The sequence below is a fragment of the Argentina silus genome, assembly GCF_951799395.1.
Source record: "Argentina silus genome assembly, chromosome: 3".
NCBI lineage: Eukaryota > Metazoa > Chordata > Actinopteri > Argentiniformes > Argentinidae > Argentina > Argentina silus.
Genome location: NC_139657.1, coordinates 25334667 through 25358291, shown reverse-complemented (window position 1 = coordinate 25358291; position 23625 = coordinate 25334667). Strand labels below are relative to the sequence as shown.

Below are 23625 nucleotides of genomic sequence, written 5' to 3'. Positions count from 1 at the left end.
CCAGACAAGCTCTCTCCAATACCTGGATGCCCGTAACACGCCCCTGCTGGACCACTCTGCCCCGTTTGTGGCGCGGGCGCTCAGGATCAGCGGCAGCCTGGCGGTACTGCACCTGGAGAACGCCGGGTTGTCTGGACGACCACTCATGCTTCTGGGTAAAGAGGGAGGGAGGGAGGAGAGAACATGAGGGAAATTGGTTGATGGAATTTAAATTCTATCAGACCTTACCACCCTCTCCCCTGAAATAATAATTATACGTAGTAGGCGTGGTATTGATTTACAGCATCTTCAGATCTAAAAACATCAAAAGGGTCGTTTTCGAAGTGGGAGCCAGAGTTCATTGGAGGGTTAACAAAGTTTTTCGACTGTCATGATGCATACCTCCTTTCCCTCATCTGTTTTCGATCTCACTCTCCCTCCCTCTCTCTCTCTCCCTCTCCCTCTCTCTCTCTCTCTCTTCTCCCTCCCTCTGTAGCCACGGCTCTGAAGATGAACATGAACCTGCGGGAGCTCTACCTGGCTGACAACAAGCTGAATGGCCTCCAGGACTCGGCTCAGCTGGGCAACCTGCTCAAATTCAACTACAACATCCAGATACTGGACCTCCGCAACAACCACATATTGGACTCTGGTAGGGACGTCTATCTTCTTTCCTTCTTTCTTTCTCTCTCTGGGCCCCAATTTGCTTGAGCAAATAGTGCTGAGCATAGCAAAAAATTCTAACTATTTTTATTAGATATAATTTATGGTTACAACTGTATTCTTATGCTGCATACCAATTATCCCCTCTGGGACAATAACGATTTATTGAATTTAGTATATATTCACTTCCTCAGAGCGAGGATGCTCTTTCATATGTTTGCTTTAGTACTTCTCATAATGTCTTTGATAAGTGTTTTGGCTCTTGTAGTTGTGGATGTGTTGGCTAACCTGGGGTACGTCGGTGGTCTCTCTGGACTCTCTTGCAGGGCTGGCCTATGTGTGTGAGGGTCTGAAGGAGCAGAGGAAAGGCCTGGTCACTCTGGTGCTCTGGAACAACCAGCTCACACACAACGGCATGGGCTACCTCGCGGCTGCACTGGTAAATACACACACACACACACACACACACTCTGGTTACCTTTCTGCTGCACTGGTGAATATACACACACCTCAATGTACCGATTTGTAGCGATTCAAGGGAAAGCAACAAATCAGAGAGAGTGACCAATTCAGGGCTTTGCACAACAATGTAGTAGAGTCGTGGAAATGTATCTTGGTTTTTGATTCAGTGAAACGTTAAACCCCTTATCATGAGCTGCTTTGCATTTGCACCAGTAAACAAACATCTGACACACACACATGAATTTATGATCACGGGGTGGAGAAAGAAGAGAGGAGGAAGCTGTGGTTAGCGTCTCCTTCCCGGACCCCCACTATCTTCCCCGGCCAAGCTTGATTCAGTTGTCTCTATCAGGCCAGAGGGGAACATTCTACAGATAGAGACGGGCCTCATCCCTGTTCCTGTCGTTGTCTCTGGGACAGTATTGTTGTTTTTGTTGTTGTTGTAATCAGAATAGGGGCAGTGTGATGTCAATGGCCAGAACTGTCAGTCATCACAGCCTGGCCAGTGCAGTGCTGTACACAGTGGTATGCTGGGGGGGGCAGCATCAAGGAAGGTGACACCAAGAGGCTGAACAAGCTATTAGGAAAGCTGGTTCTGTCCTCGGTGTCACCCTGGACACTGTGGAGGAGGTGGCCAATAGGAGGATGCGGACCAAACTCCTGGCCATCATGGACAATCCCTCCCATCCCCTACATGACACTGTGGCAGAGCAGAGAAGCTCCTTTAGCAACAGATTACTACAACCACGTTGCACTATAGGAGATCTTTTCTGCCTGCCTCAATAAGACTGTACAACTCCTCCTCCGGCTAGTTCGATCGGGGTGATCAGAGTCAGGCTGGGAGATATTAAATCATACTGGACTGTTGTTACTACACTATATAATGTTTCAGATGTGTACTTTATTCTATTATTCTATTGTCACTTTATTTTGTTGTTGTTTGTGATGTGAGCTGCTGTAACACTTTAATTTCCCCTCTGGGATAAATAAAGTAGATATATATATATATATATATATCTGTCAAAGTTGGTCAGGGGTCAGTTACAGCTGCTTTTACAGAAAGCTTTGTAGCTTAAGTAGTACTTATTTTGTCCCGACAACCACACTGCAAAGCCGCGAGATAATAATAACAGTTGTAAAAATCTGTCTTTGCTGGTGAATGTTCTGTGCGTGAAAGAGTGGCATTTGTGAAATGAAGAACCTTGCTGTTCTAGGAGACCAGTGGGCCTGAGATGATAAAGTACTTCTTTAGCTATTAAGCTTTTTGGGAAACTGACCCCCCCAGGCCGGTGGATGAGAACTCCCCCAAAGGCCCCTCAAGATCTGTCTGTGCTGTCGTAGCCAACCTTGATTGTGTTTGACACGACAAAACGTAGGCTACAAAGGAGTTGGCTCTAGCAGAAACAGATCTGGGGTGACCAAGCTAGAAGATGAATGCAGTTATGCCACTGAGAAATTATATTTGTAATCATCACTGGGCGATATATTGTACATTTTTATCGTCGTCGCGATATGGATGTGTGCACAGTATTCATATCATTGGATTTGTTTAGTGCGAACTATAAAACTGACTGAATCGACTGTACCCACCTCTCCATAACCAGATTAAGCATTGAAAGCAGAAACGGCTGCTCTTTGATAAACCAAGGAATGTCCCTTTAGATTAAATGTTGGTCAGTGATTTTGTGTGGTTAGTTAGGAATAATGACATATTCCCTCTGGGAATGTTGGCGCGCAGACACGAGATTCCGGGTCTCCTGAGAGGCCTGTCTGCTAGCGTTCCCGTCACAGGGGATGGATCCAGTGGGGTAGAACACACAGGTCGTCTGAACATTCCACTTAACACTGATGTAACACATCCCATGACCGCCTCGGCTGGCGTTTCACCAGAACACAATGTACACAGCACCTTTGTGACCGTGCAACTAGCTGGTATAATGACTATTCTATACTTCCTAGTGTGTAGCCTCAAGCCAAAGTTTCTGTGTAGGCTAGAAATATTGGCCATTCCTAGATGGCTTTCTACGGCCCATTGCAAATAAAATACAATAAAATGTTGGTAAACTGCGGCTTCTTTCTGCGTGGCACACTGTGCGTTTGTATAGGCACTCTGTTCACGCTGGAATAGGTCACACGCTGACACCGGTTGCAGCTATGGGGTGGAACCCTTCTACAGACACACTCACCCTACAAATCACAAGTTTAAGTAAGTGGGGATCAGTTTGAAATGGAGGAATCAGAGGAAGAGGCTCAAGGAATAACAAAAGCCGTATTTTCTGAACGTGCGCGTCCCACCTGTTCCTTCTATAAGACACGGAAGCCAGTAGTTGACCAGACGGTTAGTTTGGAGGATGGGTCATTTGTGGGCAACACGTTTGACTTGAGAGACTCCCTAGTATGGGAAATTGGTTATGCAGTAGTGTTGTCATGATATCGGCAAATTACGGTACACTTTTTAGCATTTAGCTTTTTCTGCTCACTTACAAAAATGAAGATGTCTTAACAACTGAATGTGAATGAACAACAGCTCCAAGATACATTACAAGAGAGACAGATGGAGTGTCCTCTGAATTAACACAGATGAGGGGGCTTTCTATAATATTCACATGATGCATGAAAACATGTAGTTGTCTTCTCTCCTCTCGTTTCTCTTTCACACACACATACACACACGCTCGCTCTCTCACACACGTAGACGGATTTGGTGGAGACAGTCATGTGCTTGTGTGTGGGATGGAAACTTTTGACCACTGCATTCTATTTCCATGTGTTTGCAAAAACAGCGCAACATACTTGTGACCAGATTTTTTTGATGAGTTCACTTTAATATTAAATGTCCATGTGCATAGTTGACAACACACAGACTCGAGTCATTAACATTATGTATCATACCATGCGCAAAGTCATGATTTATTTTAACTCATGCATGGCCATAGCATATTGGGATTCTTACTGTACTCTAAATATAGGATCAGGGATGAGTGTCATGATGATGATCGAGTCATTATCAATCATTATTAATTATATTATATGTTTTGGAGTCAGGTATAACTATAATGTTAATTTGTGTTAGAAGGTCATGTGACCACTAGTGTGTAGAGTCCGCTAGTTTGTGTCCATAACCGTCTGAAGTTTACTAGGGAATAAATGTACAGTTCTTTATTTCTATCCCGTCTGAGGTCTTCTCTCTTTTGTCTACACTCGCACACACACACACACACACACACACACAAACACCTCTCTCTCTTCTCTCGTTCTCTCTAGCCCTGTACCCAAAGTCTGGAGACCCTAAACTTGGGCCATAACTCGGTGGGGAACGAGGGCGTCCACAAGCTGAAGGACGGCCTGATCTCCAACCGCTCTGTACTCAGGCTAGGCCTGGCCTCCACCAAGCTGTCCTGTGAAGGTGTGTGTGTGTCTGTGTATGCGTATGTGTATGTGTTTGAACATCCCACAATATCCTGTGTCCATACCCCCTCTCAAGCAGAACTATTGAATTTAATCAGAGCAGTTTATCCCTTTTCTCATTATATATAAGCATTTAAGATTTAGTTTCAGGGTTGTCTGTGGTTAGATGTTGGAGGTAGAGTAGAAGACTACTGATCTCAGTCTGAATTGTCTCCCCCTCCCTGTATGTCAGGTGCTGTGGCCGTGGCGGAGTTCATCGCCGAGAGCCCCCGGCTGCTGCGTCTGGACCTGCGGGAGAACGAGATCAAGACAGGGGGCCTCATGGCCCTGTCCCTCGCCCTCAAAGTCAACACCTCCCTCCTCCGCCTAGACCTGGACCGAGAGCCCAAGAAAGAGACGGTGAGAGAGGAGAAGACAGCAAGAGAAATGGGTGGAAAGGTGTGGGTGGAGGAGGGCACAGTCTATGGGGATTTGTATTAGATGAACCGATTCTGAGAAAATCAATGGGGAGAATGCGGAGGAGGGAGGAATGTGTGGTTTAACTCCCATAGTTCAGGGTCAGGGGTCATCTCTAATACCAGTTCTTTGCTGTCTCTTGTCTCTCAGGTGAAGAGCTTCATTGAGACACAGCGAGCCCTGCTGGCAGAGATCCAGAATGGCTGCAAGCGGAACTTCATCCTGGCTAAAGAGAAGGAGGAGACGGAGCAGAAGATGCGCCAGTCGGCCTCCATGGCCGAAATCGCCACCGAGGACGGAACGATGGAGGAAGAGGAGGAGGAGGAAGGAGGAGCAGTGTCCGTGGAGCAGGGGGAAGGAGAGAAAAAATATAGCAAGGGAGAGGGAGGAGCAAAAGTCACTGAAGGGCAGACTGACAGCCAATCGCCAGTGAGCTCTGTGGGAGGAGCATCACCGCAGATTGTAGAGTCAGACTCAGACACGGAGGAGGAGGAGGAGGAAGAGGTGGTACTCTCTAAGACACCCTCCAAGTCCTCCCACTCTCCAAACCAGACTACACCCCTACCCCCACCCCCACCCTCACCTGGGGCCACCCAGCCTCCCCTCAGTGCCTCGCAGACGTCCTCCTCCACCAAGCCTGGCATGGGGGGCATCATTTCAGGGATCACGGTCACCGAGTCGAGCACTCCCCCAGGTACCCCTCCCTCCCCCGGCCGCTGCATCTCCGTCTCCAGCCCTGGGAGGGGCCACAAGATCTTCATGGTCACTCGAGTAGAGAGCCCCCCTGACCAGCAGCAGCAACAACAACAACAACAACAACAACAACAGCTCCACCTACTGGTCAAGGCTGGACAACAGAGCAAGACTCCACCAGCCGCCACCACCAAGGAACCAGTGGTATCACTAGCCAAGGAGACCCCAGGCCAGGCCGAGACGCAGCCACCACCACCCCGAACACAGCCACTGCAGCCATCGCAACTCACGTCACATTCCTTGAGTGTAGGAGAACAACCACAACAAGCCCAGACAACACCTACACCCATACCAATACAACAGACAGAGGAGGAGGAGGAAGCAGCAGGACAGAGTTCAAACCAACAGTCGACAGACTCTCAACACACGGGTCCAGCGGTACCTAGTCCTCAGCCGTCGCTCCCTATACCCTCGCTCCCTACACAGGGGACAGAAACACTCTCACTCCCTACTGATGAGACAGCAGAGAGCATAAAATATCAGGCCCAGACACTGGAAACACCATCAAACTTGGCCACTGAACCTGAGGTGGTAGAAAGTCACCTAGAGCAGATGTTAGAACCGACAGAAGAGGGTCCCCTAGTACCAGCCCAGACATCGGCCATACCCTCCACCTCTACTGAGACTGGAGCACCGGAGGAATCCCAACAGACGGAGGAGGTGATGGAGATGACTGAAAAGACCCCATCAGAACCGTCTGTCCCAGCCCAGCAGTCTACTGGCGCAGTAACAGAGATGGAGGTGGTGTTGGAGAAGGAGGTGTTGGTAGAGAAGGAAGTGTGGGTGGAGAAAGAAGTGTGGGTGGAGAAAGAAGAAGAGAGTCAGGGCTCACTAAAAGAAGAGACATTTGGTGAACAACAACAGGCAATGTCTCCAGAAGTGAATCCAGAAGAAGACTGTACACAGCAGGAGCCCAATGAGACCCAGGCTAGCACAGCGCAGCCGCGACAGTTGTCCCAGACAGATGCAACACAGCAGCAACAACAACAGTTAGTGTCTCTGCTAGCAGAGCCACAGACTGACACTGAATTAGCTCATCTAGCAGCAGCAGCGGCACCACCTCTGCCCCAACCACAGGAGCAGACAAAGTCACTACCACAGGGTCAGCAGCAGGGGGGGTCAAAGGCACCGTCAGAGCAGCAGAGACCCAGAGCGAGTGTAGAAGAAGAAGGAGATGAAGAGAATAGCCAGCAGAGTCAGGAGGAAGAACCAGCGCCCAAGCTTGCCAGAGTGGAGCAACCAGAGGAGCAGGAACTGTATCTGTCACAGGAGGAGCAGCAACTAGCACAACAGGCACTTCCTGTGCAGGTGGACCAGCAGCAACAAGAACAGCAAGCACTTCCTGTTGGCCTACACAAGCAGCAGCAGCAACAACAACAACCTCATCAGCAGCGGCCTATTCAACCAGAGGAGCAGTCGTCCCAGAACTTCGTCCTCACCCCTGACCCCTCACCCCCCCTGGCTGAGACCAAAGTCCCCCCGGAGGTGGACCACCCAAGCAGCCCGCCCCCACCCATGGCAGAGGAGTCCCCTGAAGAGAGTTCCACGGACGAGGGGGAGAGCCTGGGGGAGGGCAGCCTAGAGGGAGTGGAGGTAGAGGTGGTAGGCTCGGCCTTGCCCAACGGGCTGAAGCCAGAGTTCGCCCTGCACCTCCTGGACCCTGAGGGGCCCAAGCCTGGCAGTTGTGTAATGGAGCACGGTGAGCAAATGGCACTTGGGAGGGTGGTTCACACACACACACACACACACAACAACCCCGTCTGACATAACTGTATGTTTCTCTGTGTCTTCAGTGTGTATGACAGCTGAATTTTCTGACAGAAGTTTGACGTGTGTGCCTGTGCCTGTGTGTGTGTGTGTGCGCGCACGTGTTTTTTTTTTTCAGTGAGTGTGACAGCAGAGCTGAGCTGTGGGCAGGACCTGGAGGAGCTGCTGCTGGAGGCCAGTCTGGAAACAGGGAGAGACGCACCATAACACTGCGACAGGATGGTAACATCACCTGCCTCTGAAACACACAAACAATAGACACACACACACATATATACAATCAGAAGTGTAATCAGGTTGATTGAACTATTATTTGATCTGATATTACATGTTTGTTCAAGTTGTTGGTAACATAGTTGTCAAGCTAGTATTTGGTCTAATTATGGCCCCCTCTGTCTCTGCCACAGTGACTATGGGCTGGAGATACACAGGACTCAGTGTGGCTACGTCTCAGACTCGGCTTGTTGCTCCTACAATGTTTTTGTTGTTGAACTCATCACCACCGACACCTTCCCATGAAGACTGAAGACATGTCGTCATCTAGAGCAACACCTAGAAATACTAGAAACTCTATACAAAATAAATAAAGGACAGACAAAAAACTAACAATAATCATCGATTTTCATGATATAATGAATCCACTACATCCACAACTGAAACACAAATAAACACACACAACACCCGCACACACAATGTTGTAAGGAAAGTTATATGAGGAAAAAAAACAAGATGAATGGAAGTAATCACACTATCCTTTTTGCCTATATCACTACATTCTGTCAATCAGGAAACTACACTCAAGCAGCAACCAGGGAGGTAGAAACGGGGAGAGAGACAGCGAGAGACAGGGGAGGAGAAAGAAGAGAGGGAGGGAATGAGGGTATATATCTGCTCTAACCAAAGACACAGGACACACACTGCTCACTCTCGGCTCCACCCCACTCCTATGTGTGTTCTTGTTGGTGTCGTGAGCGTGCACAATATGGCACTGCACAATACTATTGCCCCCTGCTGGAGGAAAGAGCGAATAATTGCACAGCTGCAAGTGACAGTTTTGGACCCTACCAAGAGGACCTGCTGGCTTTGAATGTACAGAACACTTACTCTGACAGTGAGAGTTGGTCACAAGAGGGTTGTATAACCAACTAGAGGGTCACAGGGGCAGGAATTTGTTTTGTGTGTGTCTTTTACTCTCCACCCCCCCCCACCCCCCCACCCCCCAAACTCTAAGGGACCTCTGCCAAAGTGACTGCTTTCTTTTCTGTCCTCTCCATTCACTTTGGCCCCCTCAGGAATCAATGTGCCCTCCACAGTCTCACAGAGCAACGCTCTGGATCACCTGAACCATCTCTCACCTGCCAAAACCCTTTCTGTCAGAACTCACTCTGGGTTTTATTTGAGATAGTGGAGTTCCTCTCCAAGCCTTTTGGAAGCCTCGGTGAATGTCAAGAAAACAAGATGTCTGCCTTGGAGGAGTTATGCCGTTCTATTACAGAGAAAGTCTTCTCTTCCTCTTTCATCACAAAAGTTGTCCTTCTTCAGATTGATTTCCCTGTTTGTGCGACCAGAGTAATTCAAGTAGTGTGCAACGAGTACAAAGAAGTGGTTTTGTCTCTTGTCACCCTCTCACCCCCCCCCCCCCCCCCCCTCTCTATTCTCACTCTTTCTTTCAGTCTTCCGCAGGTACAATACTATGTGCCATCTCCCTCTACAGCTCTGACACACGATAAATGTTGCCTTTGACTGGACTGGTCTCGAGGTTCAATTTGATCTCTTCTTTGTTTTGCTGCTTAGATAAATCAGTTGTTTGTATTTATTTTATAGCTACTGTATATGAGCCTTCTCTTTGTTTCTATTTTTTCTCCCCTCATCTCTCTTTATTATTTCTCTTTCCATGGGGCTTGCTTTTAAATATTTTCCCCCTTTTGGTGTATATTTCAGATTCAAATTAGAGTTAATTGTTAAGTTTAAAGTTTTTTTTTTTTTTTTTTTTTTTTTTGTGGAGGGGGAAGATGTTGGGTAAAGAAAACTATTCTGGGTGGAGGGGTAGATAAATAGATATGGCAATAGGAAGGGGGAGAGTGCAGTTATGAAAAGAAACACAATGGACGTTTTGTCAAGGAGGGGGCAGCAAGAGTGATGGTTTAAATCGCTCTAAAAATAACACAGACGGAGATAGTCCCATGTTGAGACTTGCCATTCAAAACACTATTCTGCTTTATTCACTTGGGGGCTTAGGGTATTTTCCTTATTGAGCTACAGTATATAGGTTGGTACCTAGTCAATGAAATTACCAGATGGAAAGCAAAAGACTCTGATAGGCCAGGCGAACGATTGCTACACAGTACACAAGCCGACATCAAAGCTTTGAGTAAATACACGCCCTGGCATAGAGATCACTTTGTATGATCCTCTCTGGTTCTCTGTCTGACACCCCAACAAAACTGATAAAGTATATGATGCAGTGTGCCCAATACTGTCAACCTATAGCCCAGGTAGCTTTAGGTAGCTTGATATTCAATCAAAACTAGTATCCAGACGATTCTGCGGCAATGCAAAAGAAAAAGAGAAATACATGAATGTTCTTTCAGTGCCAAAGAATGCTGGTTTGTCATGCTCTGAAATCTTCTGGATACTTGTTTGGTTGAATGGAGCCTTTACCTTAATACTCCTGTTCTGTGTCCTCAGATCAACCAGGGAGTTTTGGTCAAAATCAACATTGCTGTGCTGCCCCTATTGTTTGTAATGCTTTCATTTTTAGTAATTTTTAATTATTTGTTAAGTTAATCAAAACGTGCTGGTAATCACAAAGATATGTATGGCAATTTTTTTGTTTCTCTCTCAAATAAATGCATGTAATGACTAATGACGTGACTGGGAATGTTTCACTGAAATGACTGGCTTGAGGAATACTGCATTGAATTGACTAACTATAGGAATTTCTGCATGGAAAAGATTTGGGAAAAGAAGAAGAAATTATTGACACAACCTGCTCTTGGGAATTTTTCTTCCAAAGAGATTGATTTCACCAGATAACCCTCATTGCCTTTTTATGCATTGTTATTTCAGCTGGTTATTAGAATCCCATCATCAGGTAAATTAAATACTGTCAGTTTTTCCATTATGTCTCTGTTATGTTGCTGTATTAAGATGGACCAGCTAAGAAAAAAAGAGGGACTTAATAGTCAAGGTTTGCAAGGACCAAAATAAGACTTTATTCAGGAGGAAAGTGATGTGGCTGTAGGCAGGCAAGAATCAAATGTCAGCTCAATAGGTTTTAAGAAACTGAAATTGGTGGAGGAAGCAATTTTAGGGGCTTAGGCTTTAGGGAGTGTTTGACTGGCCTGCTCCAACATAGGTCCAACCTATAGTTATTTAGCTGAGAGAGATCAGGGCCCTGTTTAAATGCTCTTTAAAAAATCGGTGATCTGACATGACTTGATTGGAGAGCAATGCAGTGAAAAGCTTACTTTGACTAATCTCATCGTGTTTGATCAGTGAGTGATCACTTCATTGAAGTGAGGCATGCAGGGCCCAGGCTACTATCGGATTCTTTAGAAATCCTTCCTTTCCTTGTAACTTTTCCTTCACCTCGCTTAGGGCTGTCGCGGTAACCGCACCACCGCGTTGGTGTCAAGCCACCCGTCGGGGTAAACCAAATAACTGCAACAACCGCCATTGTTGCGGTTTTCCCATGTGTTCATGTTTTATTATTTGTTTTCCACTTCATTATTGAGTGCATGTTATTAGATGTGTATTTGGTGTCATCGGACAAATAAACTCATAATGAAAACAACTGGCTTGTGTCCACCAAACGCGCTTTTGACTCAAAAGAAGCGAGGCGCGCCGCTTCGGTGCCTGAAACGGCAGCCTTCAACGCAGATGGAAAAGACGTGATTCTTACCACAGTACTTTATCTGGCAAAATAGCGAGCAATGTTTAGCGATTATGCTAATACTACTTAGGCATTTCTATGCTGGTAACAGTAGCTTGCTAGCAAGAGGGGGTATAATACATTAATAGTTTCATATAAAAAAAAAGAGTATATTTATTTCAGAAACTTTAGTGGAAGACATCCTGTCTCATTTTCATGGTCCACACATTATTTTCCCGCCTATGCCTTTTATTCATTGTTTATTTAGCTGTGGAGGTAGTCGTGTGTAGGCTTGGGAGTCCAGTATGTTGGCCTGGAACGACGTTGTTGCATTGAAGAGTTCTAGCCCCTTGTAAAGATGTATTCACGTGTAGAAATTCACCACTGTTCCCTTCCCATAGGGGCTTCTCCCCTTCACCTATCAACCCCACCCTCATCTCATGGCCCCCTTACAAAAGGTGGCTCTGAAGACAACCCTAGCTAAGGCCATAACCCTTCAGTGTTTGTTGATGTGGCCCTCTAGCGGCCAACCCACTTCTATTGGCCAGATCTGTTCTGAGTCGCACTTGATCCACAAACACAGCCCACCTCGAAGGCAGACTGTCTTGCTAAGAACTTGCAGTACCTTCTAAAGCATTTTCTTATATGAAAGTAACAGAAGGGAGTTAAAGGGATGGTTCAGCCTATTTTCATGTTTAGGTGAAATATCATCTTACCCCGAGTTCTCCTCATAGGCCAGTCGTGAAAGCTTCTCCGGTTCTCCATTCTCCACTTTGCTACCGCAGCACAGGCTCAACACCCTCTTCAATAGACAGAATTCCGACAGCACTTAGTTTAGCATCGTTGAAATTACATGGCAAAATCTCCTCAGAGAAACTTCAAACAAAGTTTAGATGCAAGGTAACACTTGAAAGGATGTGCATTTTTTATGTGCATTCTATAGAAATGTGTCTGACCTATCCCTTTGATCATTTCTAATTAGAGTCATGGATTATTGATTATTTACCATTTAGGTCTCTGAACATTTTACATGTTAAGCAGATATAACATTTAAGATGTTTACTAGCCAAAGGTCGACACTCTTAAAGTTGTTTTATCGATGATGTATGGGTTTTTTGCTATTAATCTCAATGCTGTATGTCAGTGTTGTTTGAGATAACTAGTGATCCTAATGTGCAATATGTATTGGAGAGAAATGTTCTGTGTCCTTCACAAATGTGTGTTTTTTTTCTTCTCATTTTTAGTTCGTTCCATGGATTTATTTAATTGTTTTTCATTTCTCATTGCATCTCTCCCTATGTTTTAGCCTAAAAACTTTGCTCTGTTCAGTAGTACTTGGAAAAGTTTAGAAAGCAACAATAAGGTATTCTTGACCAGATTGATTGATTGATTCTCTTTCCACAATACCTTATGACAATGAATCCACTTAACACTTTCATACTAGTAGCATGCAAGATACTCACGCATTACTTAATGTCTGAAGTAATATCATGCAAGCATGCTGAGTAGTGTTCTGGTATGGATATTGGTATGTTACCCAGTTGACAGGTCTGTCTTTGAGTTAGACACCAGGGACAGCATGAGACATGGTCCAATCTGACCTTCCAAACCCTTTTACAAAAGGTGACCAAACTTTGTGATGGGATGTTGAGGGGTGAGGGGGTTCACTGGCCCACTTTAGAGTGAAGTCTCCTGGGGCGATGGTGTATGGAACTGGGGGTGGGGGCTGTTCTGTATTAATGAATGTTATACTGTTCTGAAATTATGCCAGCCACCACTAATCCAACCCCTGCCCCCACCCAACTCATAAGAAGAGAGACCAAGGGCGAGGAGGGAGAGGAATGAGGGGGGTTTAGGGAGTGTGTCATGCTTTTTGAATTTAAACTCCCTCAGACTACATAAGAGAAGTACATACTGTACCACAGGGTAATGTGGACTGATGCTTTATCTTCCCCTCCAACCCTGCCATTGAAAAATACAAAAGCAAGACACCATCCTCTTTCTGTACAGTTGATGTGTCATATTCCTCTGTTTGAAGAAAATGAAAATCGGCAGGATTTTCAGGGAACAAGCCTAACTCTTGAAACACAAGATAGAGATATAGATACATATATATATATACACACACACACAAATGAGTTGTTTTTTTCCATCACCTTTCTTCCTTTTCCTATCTATGCAAGTTTTTTCTTCTTTTACCCAGCCCAAAACCACCGCCCCCCAAAAAGGCTGAACTCCAGAAAGAAAGCAACTCTGAAAACAAATTAAAAGTGACCTTCAGTTTTTAAGTCGGCTTTTCTCCGCTTCCCCGTCTAGCAGTGCAGTACTTTCAGTAAACCCCTAGAAGTAGTGCAGAGGGTTTGAGCTTGCACCCATTTATCCCCACCGGAAATACATTGGCATTTCCTTTGGATCACAGGCTGGCTAACATGAATGATTTAAACAGTGACATTGTGATCTGTGGTGTTTGGTGAATTCGGCAATGTCTGTTTGGAAAAGAACATTCTTCTAAAAAAAAAAACTGTCTTTTAAGGTAAACTGTCTATTTCATTTTTGTTTTTTAGATGGAGGGTGGAGTTTTTCTGTTATCAAAGCACGTTTACCGAACTCTCATTCATTAAAACCTGCCATAAGTGTACAGTCCATTTCTGCTGTATGTTCAATGTAGATGTCTCATACTTTTTCTATGTTCAATCTGCCTTTCGGTCACTTTCTGATTTGCTGTGCCCGGCAGGGGATAATGAACTATGGTAGCAATGAGGATGGTGATGTTAAAGTAGAATTAAGGTGAAACAGATTAAACATTAATGTATTTCACTCTGTTCATGATCAAAACTGGCTCTAGTCGACTAGTGTCTGCTTTGTTCTTGAAATGAAGAAAGATTCAACAACAGAACAAACAAAAAAAGGTTTTACTTGCATTTATGGGTTTCTTGTATCTTGGTTGAAATAAAAGGTTTCCTAATTTCCTGCTTTTCTTTGTCTCATTTTTGTTGCCTGGTCTGACAGGCACTCCTCGACCAACATACTCTTATTCCTTGGGGCTATGTTCAGTTCAGCACAACTACCAGTTTATAGCAGATATGACATGAGTATCACCACTCAAGTCCTGTTTAGTCAGAATATAAACCACACAAGACATGTAGGTATGGAGCATAGCGTTAGTTCAGGCAGGGCAACAGTGCAGATGTCCGTCGGGTAACAGGACAGCTGGTTCACACCTATTCCGTACAGTCACACGTTCACGGGACAGGCGCTTATAAGTGGCCTGTGCAAACGTGTACTTTTGGTCATGCTAGCATGAGTACATGTATGTTGTGGTTGTTTAACTTAAGGCAGGGAGCTCTAAATAGCGGATCCATTCAATTACGCCAAGCCTAAATGTATTACCATTTCATACAATAAATGGTTAAACTGATGTGAGTGTCCTGATTGAACTGTATATTATATTGTTCCAACTATACATTTTTAGAGAAGACACAGAAATGGAGGTTTTCCTCTCCTCCTTGACACTGATCTGAAAATACAGGAAAGGTAATGCGCTAGACACTCGCACCAGTATAGTTTGCTCATGTCAGTGCACAGGAGGGAAAGGAGCAAGTGGAGGGAGCTACTCCAGACAATGGGAATGCTCCTACTTAGTGTTGTTCAGTGATACTTGTTGCCTCAGCAGAGAGAGTGAGACCGGAGGTGGGACTGAGACACTGAGTGTAAGTGTTGTAAACATTAACAGGTAATAGCTGTCCAGGAAAGTCAAGGATCAGCATTTTAGCCATGAAACTATTTGGGTGCCAGTGGACAGTTCAGACCCAATCAGCCTTGTGTATCTGCTCTGGTCAATGATTCACATTGACAGCCAGGCATCATCCTCAGACATCAACATCATGACTTTATATCCGGTGTCAGATAAACGTTCTAGTCCCTCATGTTAAGATTTAACATTTGGGTTGGGCAAACTGCTCCTACATCACGTCTCTACATTGAGCCGTAACTTTGGTGAGATCACAGTGATCTGCCGTGTATGTGTGGATGTTTGTGAAAGAGTGCAGAGTGGATATAAACTGCACCTGAAACATTGTGGAATACTATATAGATTTGTTTTGGTTGTAGTACTATGGACTGGCAAAATACCCATCTCTCCTTAGGTAAGGCCAATAGGCAAATATGCATATCCATCTGTAATAGTGTATATATAACTAGTAATGTAGCAAACAGCAGGGAAGAGTAGCTTGCCCTAAGCAGGGATTGAACTCACGACCTTCTGCATGCCAACCGGCTGCGTTAACTACTGCCACAAGAGAATTAACTCCCTTGACGGAGATGTTAATGGTATCTTTACAGTATGTATAATTCTATGCCTGTATTCTCAGTAGAGCAATGTACACGAGTTAACAAAAATCTGTATTGCTAAAAATACCCTGTGGTGCTGTACTGTAATTTGAATATCCTTGATATTCCTGAAATGTGGGGCCATTTATTGTATAGTTATGTACTATAGGCCTATGTTGGCAACCACTGCACACAGATCCATTTGCATTTTGCAAACATCAGGTTTGTTCGCAACTTCAAGACAAGTTCAGGAGTATAGCAAGAGTTACTATCTAATGAGAAGGACAGAGTGAATCATCTACTTTTCTTCTCCGAAAGGCGTCACAAATGTAATTCTCTCTCACCAAAGACCCCCAAACTATGTGCCCTCAAAGGGGGTGTCTTCTTTTTTAAGGACAGTGTCAAGTGAAATGTTTCCTTGCGAGGCCTTTCCTTGGGCTTAGCAGAGCCTGAGGAATGTGCAAGCGTGTTGGTTTAAAAGAGAAAGGGACTTTTCCGTGGTGTCAACCCTCATCTAGCCTGTTGGCTTGCTGTCCACTGGACTGCATCAAGCCTCTGCAAGGGCTCACGTAGGCAGAGAAGTTTGGGAGATGGGACTCTGCTGCATCTAGACTGGTGTAGCACCTGACAGGGAAGAGACAGGGCAGGGCTTGAACCAGCAACCCTATAGTTAACAGGGCTATTGGTAGAGGTTGTAGTAGCTTCCAAGGGTTTGGTTATGCTGTACTGTATTTTATGATGTCCCCAATTGCAAGATATGTGGTCTCAAACATACAGTATTGCCACATAGTCTTGAACAAGGGAACAGGGTGTAACTTATCAGCAATGGTATTTTCCGTGGCTAAAATATGATAAGAGTAATATTAGTATCCCATGTCAAGATATAAGACCTCATAGCATACTCATACTTTTTTTTTTCTGTTACAACTATAACTTTCCATCTTCACCTTTCATGTCAGGTTTATACGTTAATATCGTATGGAAAAAGTTTACATAATCTTGACGACTTCCACTAGGCTTTGTATTAGCTTCAGTTATCACACACTCTTGACATGGGCGCATAAAAGAGTGAATGGGTGGGTGGGTTTTTAAGAGTTTAGATCTTGACCCCCGAACGGAATGGGAGAGCAAATTAGGGATAAATGACGATGATGAGTACGAATTCCCTCACATGACTGCGATTAGACCCCGGGGAGTTCGGTGGGCGTGGGAGAAAGAAAGGGGAGAGAGAGAGAGAGAGAGAGAGAGAGAGAGAGAGAGAGAGAGAGAGAGAGAGAGAGAGAGAGAGAGAGAGAGAGAGAGAGAGAGAGAGAGAGAGAGAGAGAGAGAGAGAGAGAGAGAGAGAGAGAGAACCGAGGTGAACATGGAGAGATGTTTTAATTCGTCGCGCCGAAACGCCAATGCGCACCGTGTCTGTTATCCCGCAATCAGCTACCGGTGATTATTTTGTCGCTTGTCATCTTCCTCCCGCTTAAGGTAAAAAATAAAACTTTTGATAAATATATGATGATAGTCAATTATTGTAATGTATTCAAAGATAGCAATACATTTGCCATGCTCATTAATGGATCTGGTGTAGTCATTTTCTTTAGGCGACTTTCAAATACAGCTGTGACTACTAAAAGTTTGCACAGCCTATTTATTCGCCTTAAGGGTATGATTTTAGTGTGAGATTAATTGTCCCCCACCGATGAAATCGGAGAGGGGACTATGAGTGGACAATTATTTGGACAATTGTTTGTCAATTTTGATGAGATTTGGGTGAATGATGGGCCTTGCCATACAGATGGGACATTCACGAAATTACACTGCTTGGCCCAATTTGGTGAAAGATGCGTCTTGCCATAGAGATTGTTTAGGAGTTTTGAAGTGACGCCGACTCATCATTAAACACGGCATAGGGTGCACATTGGAGAGCAAGACTGATGAACTGATCAAATAAGCACTACAGGTTCCGGTGACTTCATTCTGGCTACGAATCCACCTGTATGTGTGTAGCCTCATGCCTCATCAATTTGGGAATAATATTTAGTGAGTGAAGTCTGTTATGCAGAATAAATGCCGACACTTGGCCTATATCAATACGGAAATCACAGTTGTGTAACCTAGGTTCATGGCCAGGAGCATTTGTAACCAAATAATTTGGCTGTGCAAATATTTTGAATTAGCCTATTGGTGAAATTTGTATTTGAAGTAAAGGCGTCTTATATCAATAGAGTTAGTACGATAGTAGCCTAATGGCTCCCAAATTATTTTTTCTCTTTGGTCACAGAAAGTGATCGCAAAACGTGATTGTAAAAAGTTTATGAATACGTCTTGCTTCATTCACAGGCTTCATTCCATCACTCTCCTTTGATAGAAGGGCGCTGCATCATTCGTGGGGGACATGTTTACTGTACATTTGTTTTTATTGCAGTTGTGTTGTGAATCGTACTGTTTGCTTTGTATGCGTGTGCGTGTGCGTGTGTGTATGTGTGTGTGTGTGTGTGTGTGTGTGTGTGTGTGTGTGTGTGTGCCAACCAGGTTATTCATGCTGTGACATATTCAGTCCACTGACATTTTAGGATCAGGTAGGCCTAATAGTCCACAGTATTAGTGAGTTGGGTTGGATCATTGCCAGGTTACACATTCCACTGAACAAGAGAGGTGCTGAGCTCTAGCTTGCCCAGTCTTGAAACATTTTGAATGAAACTTCATTCATTTATAGCATAGAGTAGACAGAATTCAAGGCTAAACTGTGTACAGTGTGATATGTGGCACTGGTCTTGCCTAAATAACCTCTGTTGTGCTGACCACCATAGATAGAAATCAGTGGCATGTTTATAATACCTTGTTTTGCTATAAAAGTGAACAAATCAATGTGTGTGTGTGTGTGTGTGTGTGTGTGTGTGTGTGTGTGTGTGCGTGTGTGCGTGTGCGTGTGTGTGTGTGTGTGTGTGTGTGTGTGTGTGTGTGCGCGTGCGCGTGCGCGTGTGTATGATGTGTATCCTCTCGCAGGTGCGATGGCGACCAGGTCGGGGCTCCTCAGCAGTGGATCCATTCACAGATGCATGCTGGTCCTGACCTTCCTGCTCCTGCTGTGTGAGATCACTGTCAGTCGTCTTTGTAACTCCCTCATCAACATGGTGGACGGCTTCCACACCCTCTTCATGCTCATGCACATGGCTCTTCCACTTCCTCAATCAAATGTGGACAGAGCACCCACAAAACCACCCCTCACCTCCCCTCTCGCTTCCCCCCTTACCTCCACCCCGACACAATCACCTGTGATATCTCTCTCTTCCATCCCAGCTGCCACCTGTGTCTCCCCTATCGCTTCCAACTCAGCTCCTCACCCCTCCGCTCCCGTCTCACCCCCCCTCCAAAAAAAACCGTCCTCCTCTCCCCAACCCCACACCCATACAACCGCCCACTGTCTCTCACCTGCACCCTTCAATTCAAACTACCACATTCCTGACCCCCATCCCGCCCTGCCTGTCCCAGCCACCCCTCTCCCCCGGTCCCTCGACCCTCCCTTCCCCCAGTGTGGCCTCTCATACAGTGGGGCAAGGGTCCAGCCCCTGGGTGCTCTGATCTCAGCTCTCCTGCTGGCTGCTCTGTGTGTCTCCGTGTCTATGGAGATCCTTAGCCATACTCTGCAGCCCCACCCTGTACAGCGCCCCCTGTTGGCCACAGTGGTGGGGGCTCTGAGTGTGCTCTACAACCTGCTGGTGCTGGTGCTGAGCTGGGACAGCATGCTGGGGGTCAAGACTGGGCTCGTCTGGGAAGTTAAGGGGAGGTCTCACTTCAGTTTGAATGGCAAAGGTACAGTATTACAGCGCATGATATTATTTCTTATTTTAGAGTTTTAGGGGACTGTGTACTATGTATGTATATTATGAAAGAATCCCTTTATGAAGACTTTGCCTTTTCTGGAAGGTCATTTTGTTACGCTGTTATACATGTTTGCATTTTTGTTGTCATGGTAACAAAATGCTAAAGTGGATTAAGGCGTAGTGAAGTTACTTTTCAAAAATGTAATGCAGGCAAAGTCTTCAGAGGGGGATTCTGTCATTATATTGTGTATTATCTATTAGTTGGTTTGGAGTGTCTGCAAGGAGTTTTGGACATATTTCCAGAATGAATTGGGTCCTACATGTATGAATGTATGTATATATGTATGGGGCCATACAGTATATGACCATAATATGAGATATCCTCTATCTAAGGAAGCAACATATGTAACTAAAAACTGTCTGGGCTATTCAACGACAGCCAGGGTCAGGGCCAAACCAAGAAGAAATGTTTTTGTGCTTTGATATGAATAAAAACTGGTAATAATTTCTGTTTATTATGGTGTTATTCCTCCTAATACATTTCAATGAAAAATGTTAGATTCACATGAAACAATGACCATCTGTTGTTTGTTTGACATTCTCTCTCTCTTTCTAACACATCACAGTCAAGGCCAAGGTCCAGACCAAAGACTGCACAGTCGAGGGGGGTGTGGATGACATCCACAACCTCCCCACGGCTCTGGATGGTTCCTTCCAGGACGGAGCACTTGTCCTCTGTAACCCTGGAACATCTAGTGTCCTGGATCCTGAAAGTGACTCTCAGCATCAAATCCAGAACCCCCCACTGTCCCCAGGGCACTTAAGTACTGTGACCTCCAAGTGCCTCCCCTCAGACCTCTGTCATGGAACACACACACTTTCCATAGATTCACACACACTCCCCTTAGATTCCACAGACTGTGAGAGACCAAGCAGACTCCCACATTCAGCAGTCAGTGGCTTTCACCCAAAGGATATCTACACTGAGGCGTCCAAGCACAGTGCCTGTGTGGGACATAGAGGTGAGGGAGGGTAGTTTCCTGTCTTTTAGCTTAGTTTGTTTGGATAGTTGATGCAGGGGGAGTCATTAGTGCAATCCTTATCATTAGTGCAAAGTTCCGACTGAAAGTTATTTTTCAAGTTCCTTTTGATGATTGGTGACTTTATCTGTTGTGTGAGGTTTTGAGAAAGAATGTCAATGTTGCATTTTGCAAATTGGAATTTGACAACAGACCACAAGGATAACTATGGTCATGGTCAACATATGTTGCAACGTTTTTTGAACCGACCTTTTTTTTCCTGTTCCATTTCACTTGACCAAGTTTCACTGTTGTGTGTTTTGTAATTATTTCGAATGCACCAACAATGGCTCAAATTAGTACAAAACAAGTTATGTTGAGCTTTCATGGTGAACTTATTACCCCCTTTTTATCATCACTCCTCAGATAACCAGGGTGATCCCAACACATCCCCAGCCTTACAGTCAGAACGACCCCTAGACAGCCCCGCACCAAAGGACCAGTTCCTCGCCTGCCTTCTGCCCCTGATCACCCTCACCCAGGCCCTCCTGGGCTCCATCCTGGCTCTCACCAATGGCCTGACATTGCTACTAATGGCCCCAGACCAGGCTTGCGGCCTCCTCGTCTACCTGGACCCTGGCTTTTCCATGGTGGCTGTGATGGTGCTGCTGGCCACGGCCCTGCCCCAGGTAAGTTGTTGTTTACTTTCACACACACACACACACACACACACACACACACACACACACACACACATACACACACACACACACACACACACACACACACACACACACACACACACACACACACACACACACACACACACACACCAGTGTTGGCAATTGAAGTTCAAGGGCTGGAATAATATGTAGTGAGTAGTGACAGTAGCTTACTATACTGCAACATGGCAAAAAGTAGTATACTGGATTTACATGTTTTTTAAATGAAATTTGATTGTTTTAACTGATTAATTCTCCTCAGGTGTGTCGATATGGATTGTTGTTGCTCCAGGCCAGTCCTCCCCAGGTGTGTGTGTCTGACCTGGGCCGTAGGATCGCCAGTGTGCCCGGGGTGCAGGCCGTGCACGACCTGCATGTGTGGCAGCTGACGGAGACATACCTGGTGGCATCTGTGCACGTGCACTGCCATTCCGGGTTTCAGACTCACAGGTGTGTGTGTGTGTGTGTGTGTGTGTGTGTGTGTGGGGGGGGGGGGTTGTTTGTCTTTGGCTATAATCTTAAGCACAGTACACATAATATCACAATGATACAGACTGTCATGCATATATCCCCACAGGTGTGGTGATCTGATGTCAGGGGTCACCAAGGTGCTACAGAGTGTTGGTGTAAGCTGCTGCACCATACAACCGGAGTTTCTCCTCTCCATTTCAACAACAAACGGCAATCCTGACAACAATAACAGCAGCCCCACCATCATCCACAGAGAGATACCCCAACTACCACCTCACCTGCCCTGCAGCCTGGGCTGTGGGAAAGGCTGTACTGGGAAAATGTGCTGCACTCCCCTGGAGGAGGAATCTGCATTGCCACTTGCAGCTCCATCTGCTGGGGAATCTGAGGAAGAACCTCAAATGCTTATCATTGAGAATACCTTCCTTTGAGGGCAGGATGAACGATATAACTAGAATTAACAGAAGGGATATTCCCATTTTAATCCACATACTAGCAATTCTAGCTCTCCATGATCAACCTCTACTATTCTAGGGGTGCATCTCAATAATCTAAAGTGGCTTCCTCCACTACTGGTGCTTTTCCACTAGAGACCGGGTCCCACTCCAGACTTTTTTTGCCCCCCCCCCAAAAAAAAAATTAAAGTTGTTTTTGGTACGTTGTGTTTCTGCCACCCAGGGTGATTCTGAGGCCTTGGGGAGAGCAGGGAGGAGCAAACTATTAATGAGTTTCACCCTCAGCATGACTACTTTAACTGAAACAATAAATCTGTCAATCATTTTCACATTTCTCTCCAGTGAATTTCTTAGTAAAATGACTGTGAAACTAGCAAAGCAGTTGTGTGGTTGAATGTGTGTCATTTATTTAGTTTGAAAATGTACACAAAAACTAGCATTGATTGTTCACTTAGCCAGCCGGATGAGCAACTTACATTTTACATTAAATGACACTTTGAAACTGCAAATCTACTGAAAGAGTGATTTAGATGTTGTACGTACAATTTTGTGGCGATACAAACTTTTTCCACAATGTTATATTCCATTTTGTTAAACTCGAGTGATATATTCCATTTTGTTAAACTCGAGGAGGAAACACAGAAGTGGTGAAGTATAACTCAAGTCCCACAAAATGGAATATTACATTGCAGAAAAGGTTCAGATCACACCATTTTTTTCTGGGACCCGTTTCAAATGACTTATCTGAGTGCCTTTGCAGCCTTTGTTTGTTTCACATTTGCCCCTATTTCTTCCATTGTAGACTGATAAGACCGGAAGTTTCTGATAAGTACCCAGGAAGATCACAAAAAAGTCTCTGTACCCTAAGGAAATAGACAAAATCAGATATTATCCTTTAATCTACATAGAGAAGACCTGAGCAGTGACAGCTGTACTTGGCCTGTGTTTGAACCCGATTCTATTACCATCAGTGATGGGACTTGGGAGATTTTTTTTAATATGAAGAATAGGAGATAAGGTAAAGGGGGTACGTCAGACAACTGAGATACTTCTTGTAAAATAACAGCTGAGGTATGTCATAAAACTGAGAGGCTACAGTCCATCTTCCCTTAATACAAGTGGAAGGGCAACATTCCCAAGATGGGGAATTAAATTATGCATTTCTATGAGAACCCACAGCTTGTATGTATGTGACTGTATGTTTGCATTACAGGATTATGTTAGTATCATTGTACTGTATTAACAACACTGTGCCATACCAAAGAAATGTGTACGCCAGATGTCACTCATGGTATTGTCAACTTCTGTACTGTAAATGTCTACGTGTTAAGTAAGTGTTATTTTGTTAATATTTTAGATATTTTCACTGCCATTTGATTTGTCTGGTCGTCTTTATCTTCTGTGGATGGATTGCTTGTGTATCATACACTAATGTGCTTGAATAAATGTTTC

General features: G+C 44.9%; 2 protein-coding genes across 2 annotated transcripts in view; both read left to right on the top strand.

Annotated features, from left to right (window-relative positions):
* Positions 1-10355, top strand: part of ppp1r37 (protein phosphatase 1, regulatory subunit 37) — a 41067-nt gene extending 30712 nt beyond the window's left edge. Inside the window, exons 6-13 of the mRNA XM_083666379.1 lie at positions 5-155; positions 476-631; positions 969-1081; positions 4369-4510; positions 4745-4911; positions 5119-7420; positions 7607-7710; positions 7896-10355. Of these exons, the coding sequence (XP_083522505.1) occupies positions 5-155; positions 476-631; positions 969-1081; positions 4369-4510; positions 4745-4911; positions 5119-7420; positions 7607-7695 (3120 nt within the window). The 3' untranslated portion in view covers positions 7696-7710; positions 7896-10355. The remainder of the gene's footprint in view (positions 1-4; positions 156-475; positions 632-968; positions 1082-4368; positions 4511-4744; positions 4912-5118; positions 7421-7606; positions 7711-7895) is intronic.
* A 6688-nt stretch (positions 10356-17043) lies between these two features.
* LOC310802248 (uncharacterized protein) lies at positions 17044-22149 on the top strand (the record flags this gene model as incomplete). The annotated part of the gene is made up of 6 exons (XM_083666538.1): positions 17044-17167; positions 18689-19434; positions 20424-20538; positions 20952-21214; positions 21510-21697; positions 21825-22149. The coding sequence occupies exons 2-6, from the start codon at positions 18694-18696 to the stop codon at positions 22147-22149; spliced, it is 1632 nt and encodes a 543-aa protein (XP_083522664.1). The 5' UTR covers positions 17044-17167; positions 18689-18693.
* Between the last annotated feature and the right edge of the window lie 1476 nt (positions 22150-23625).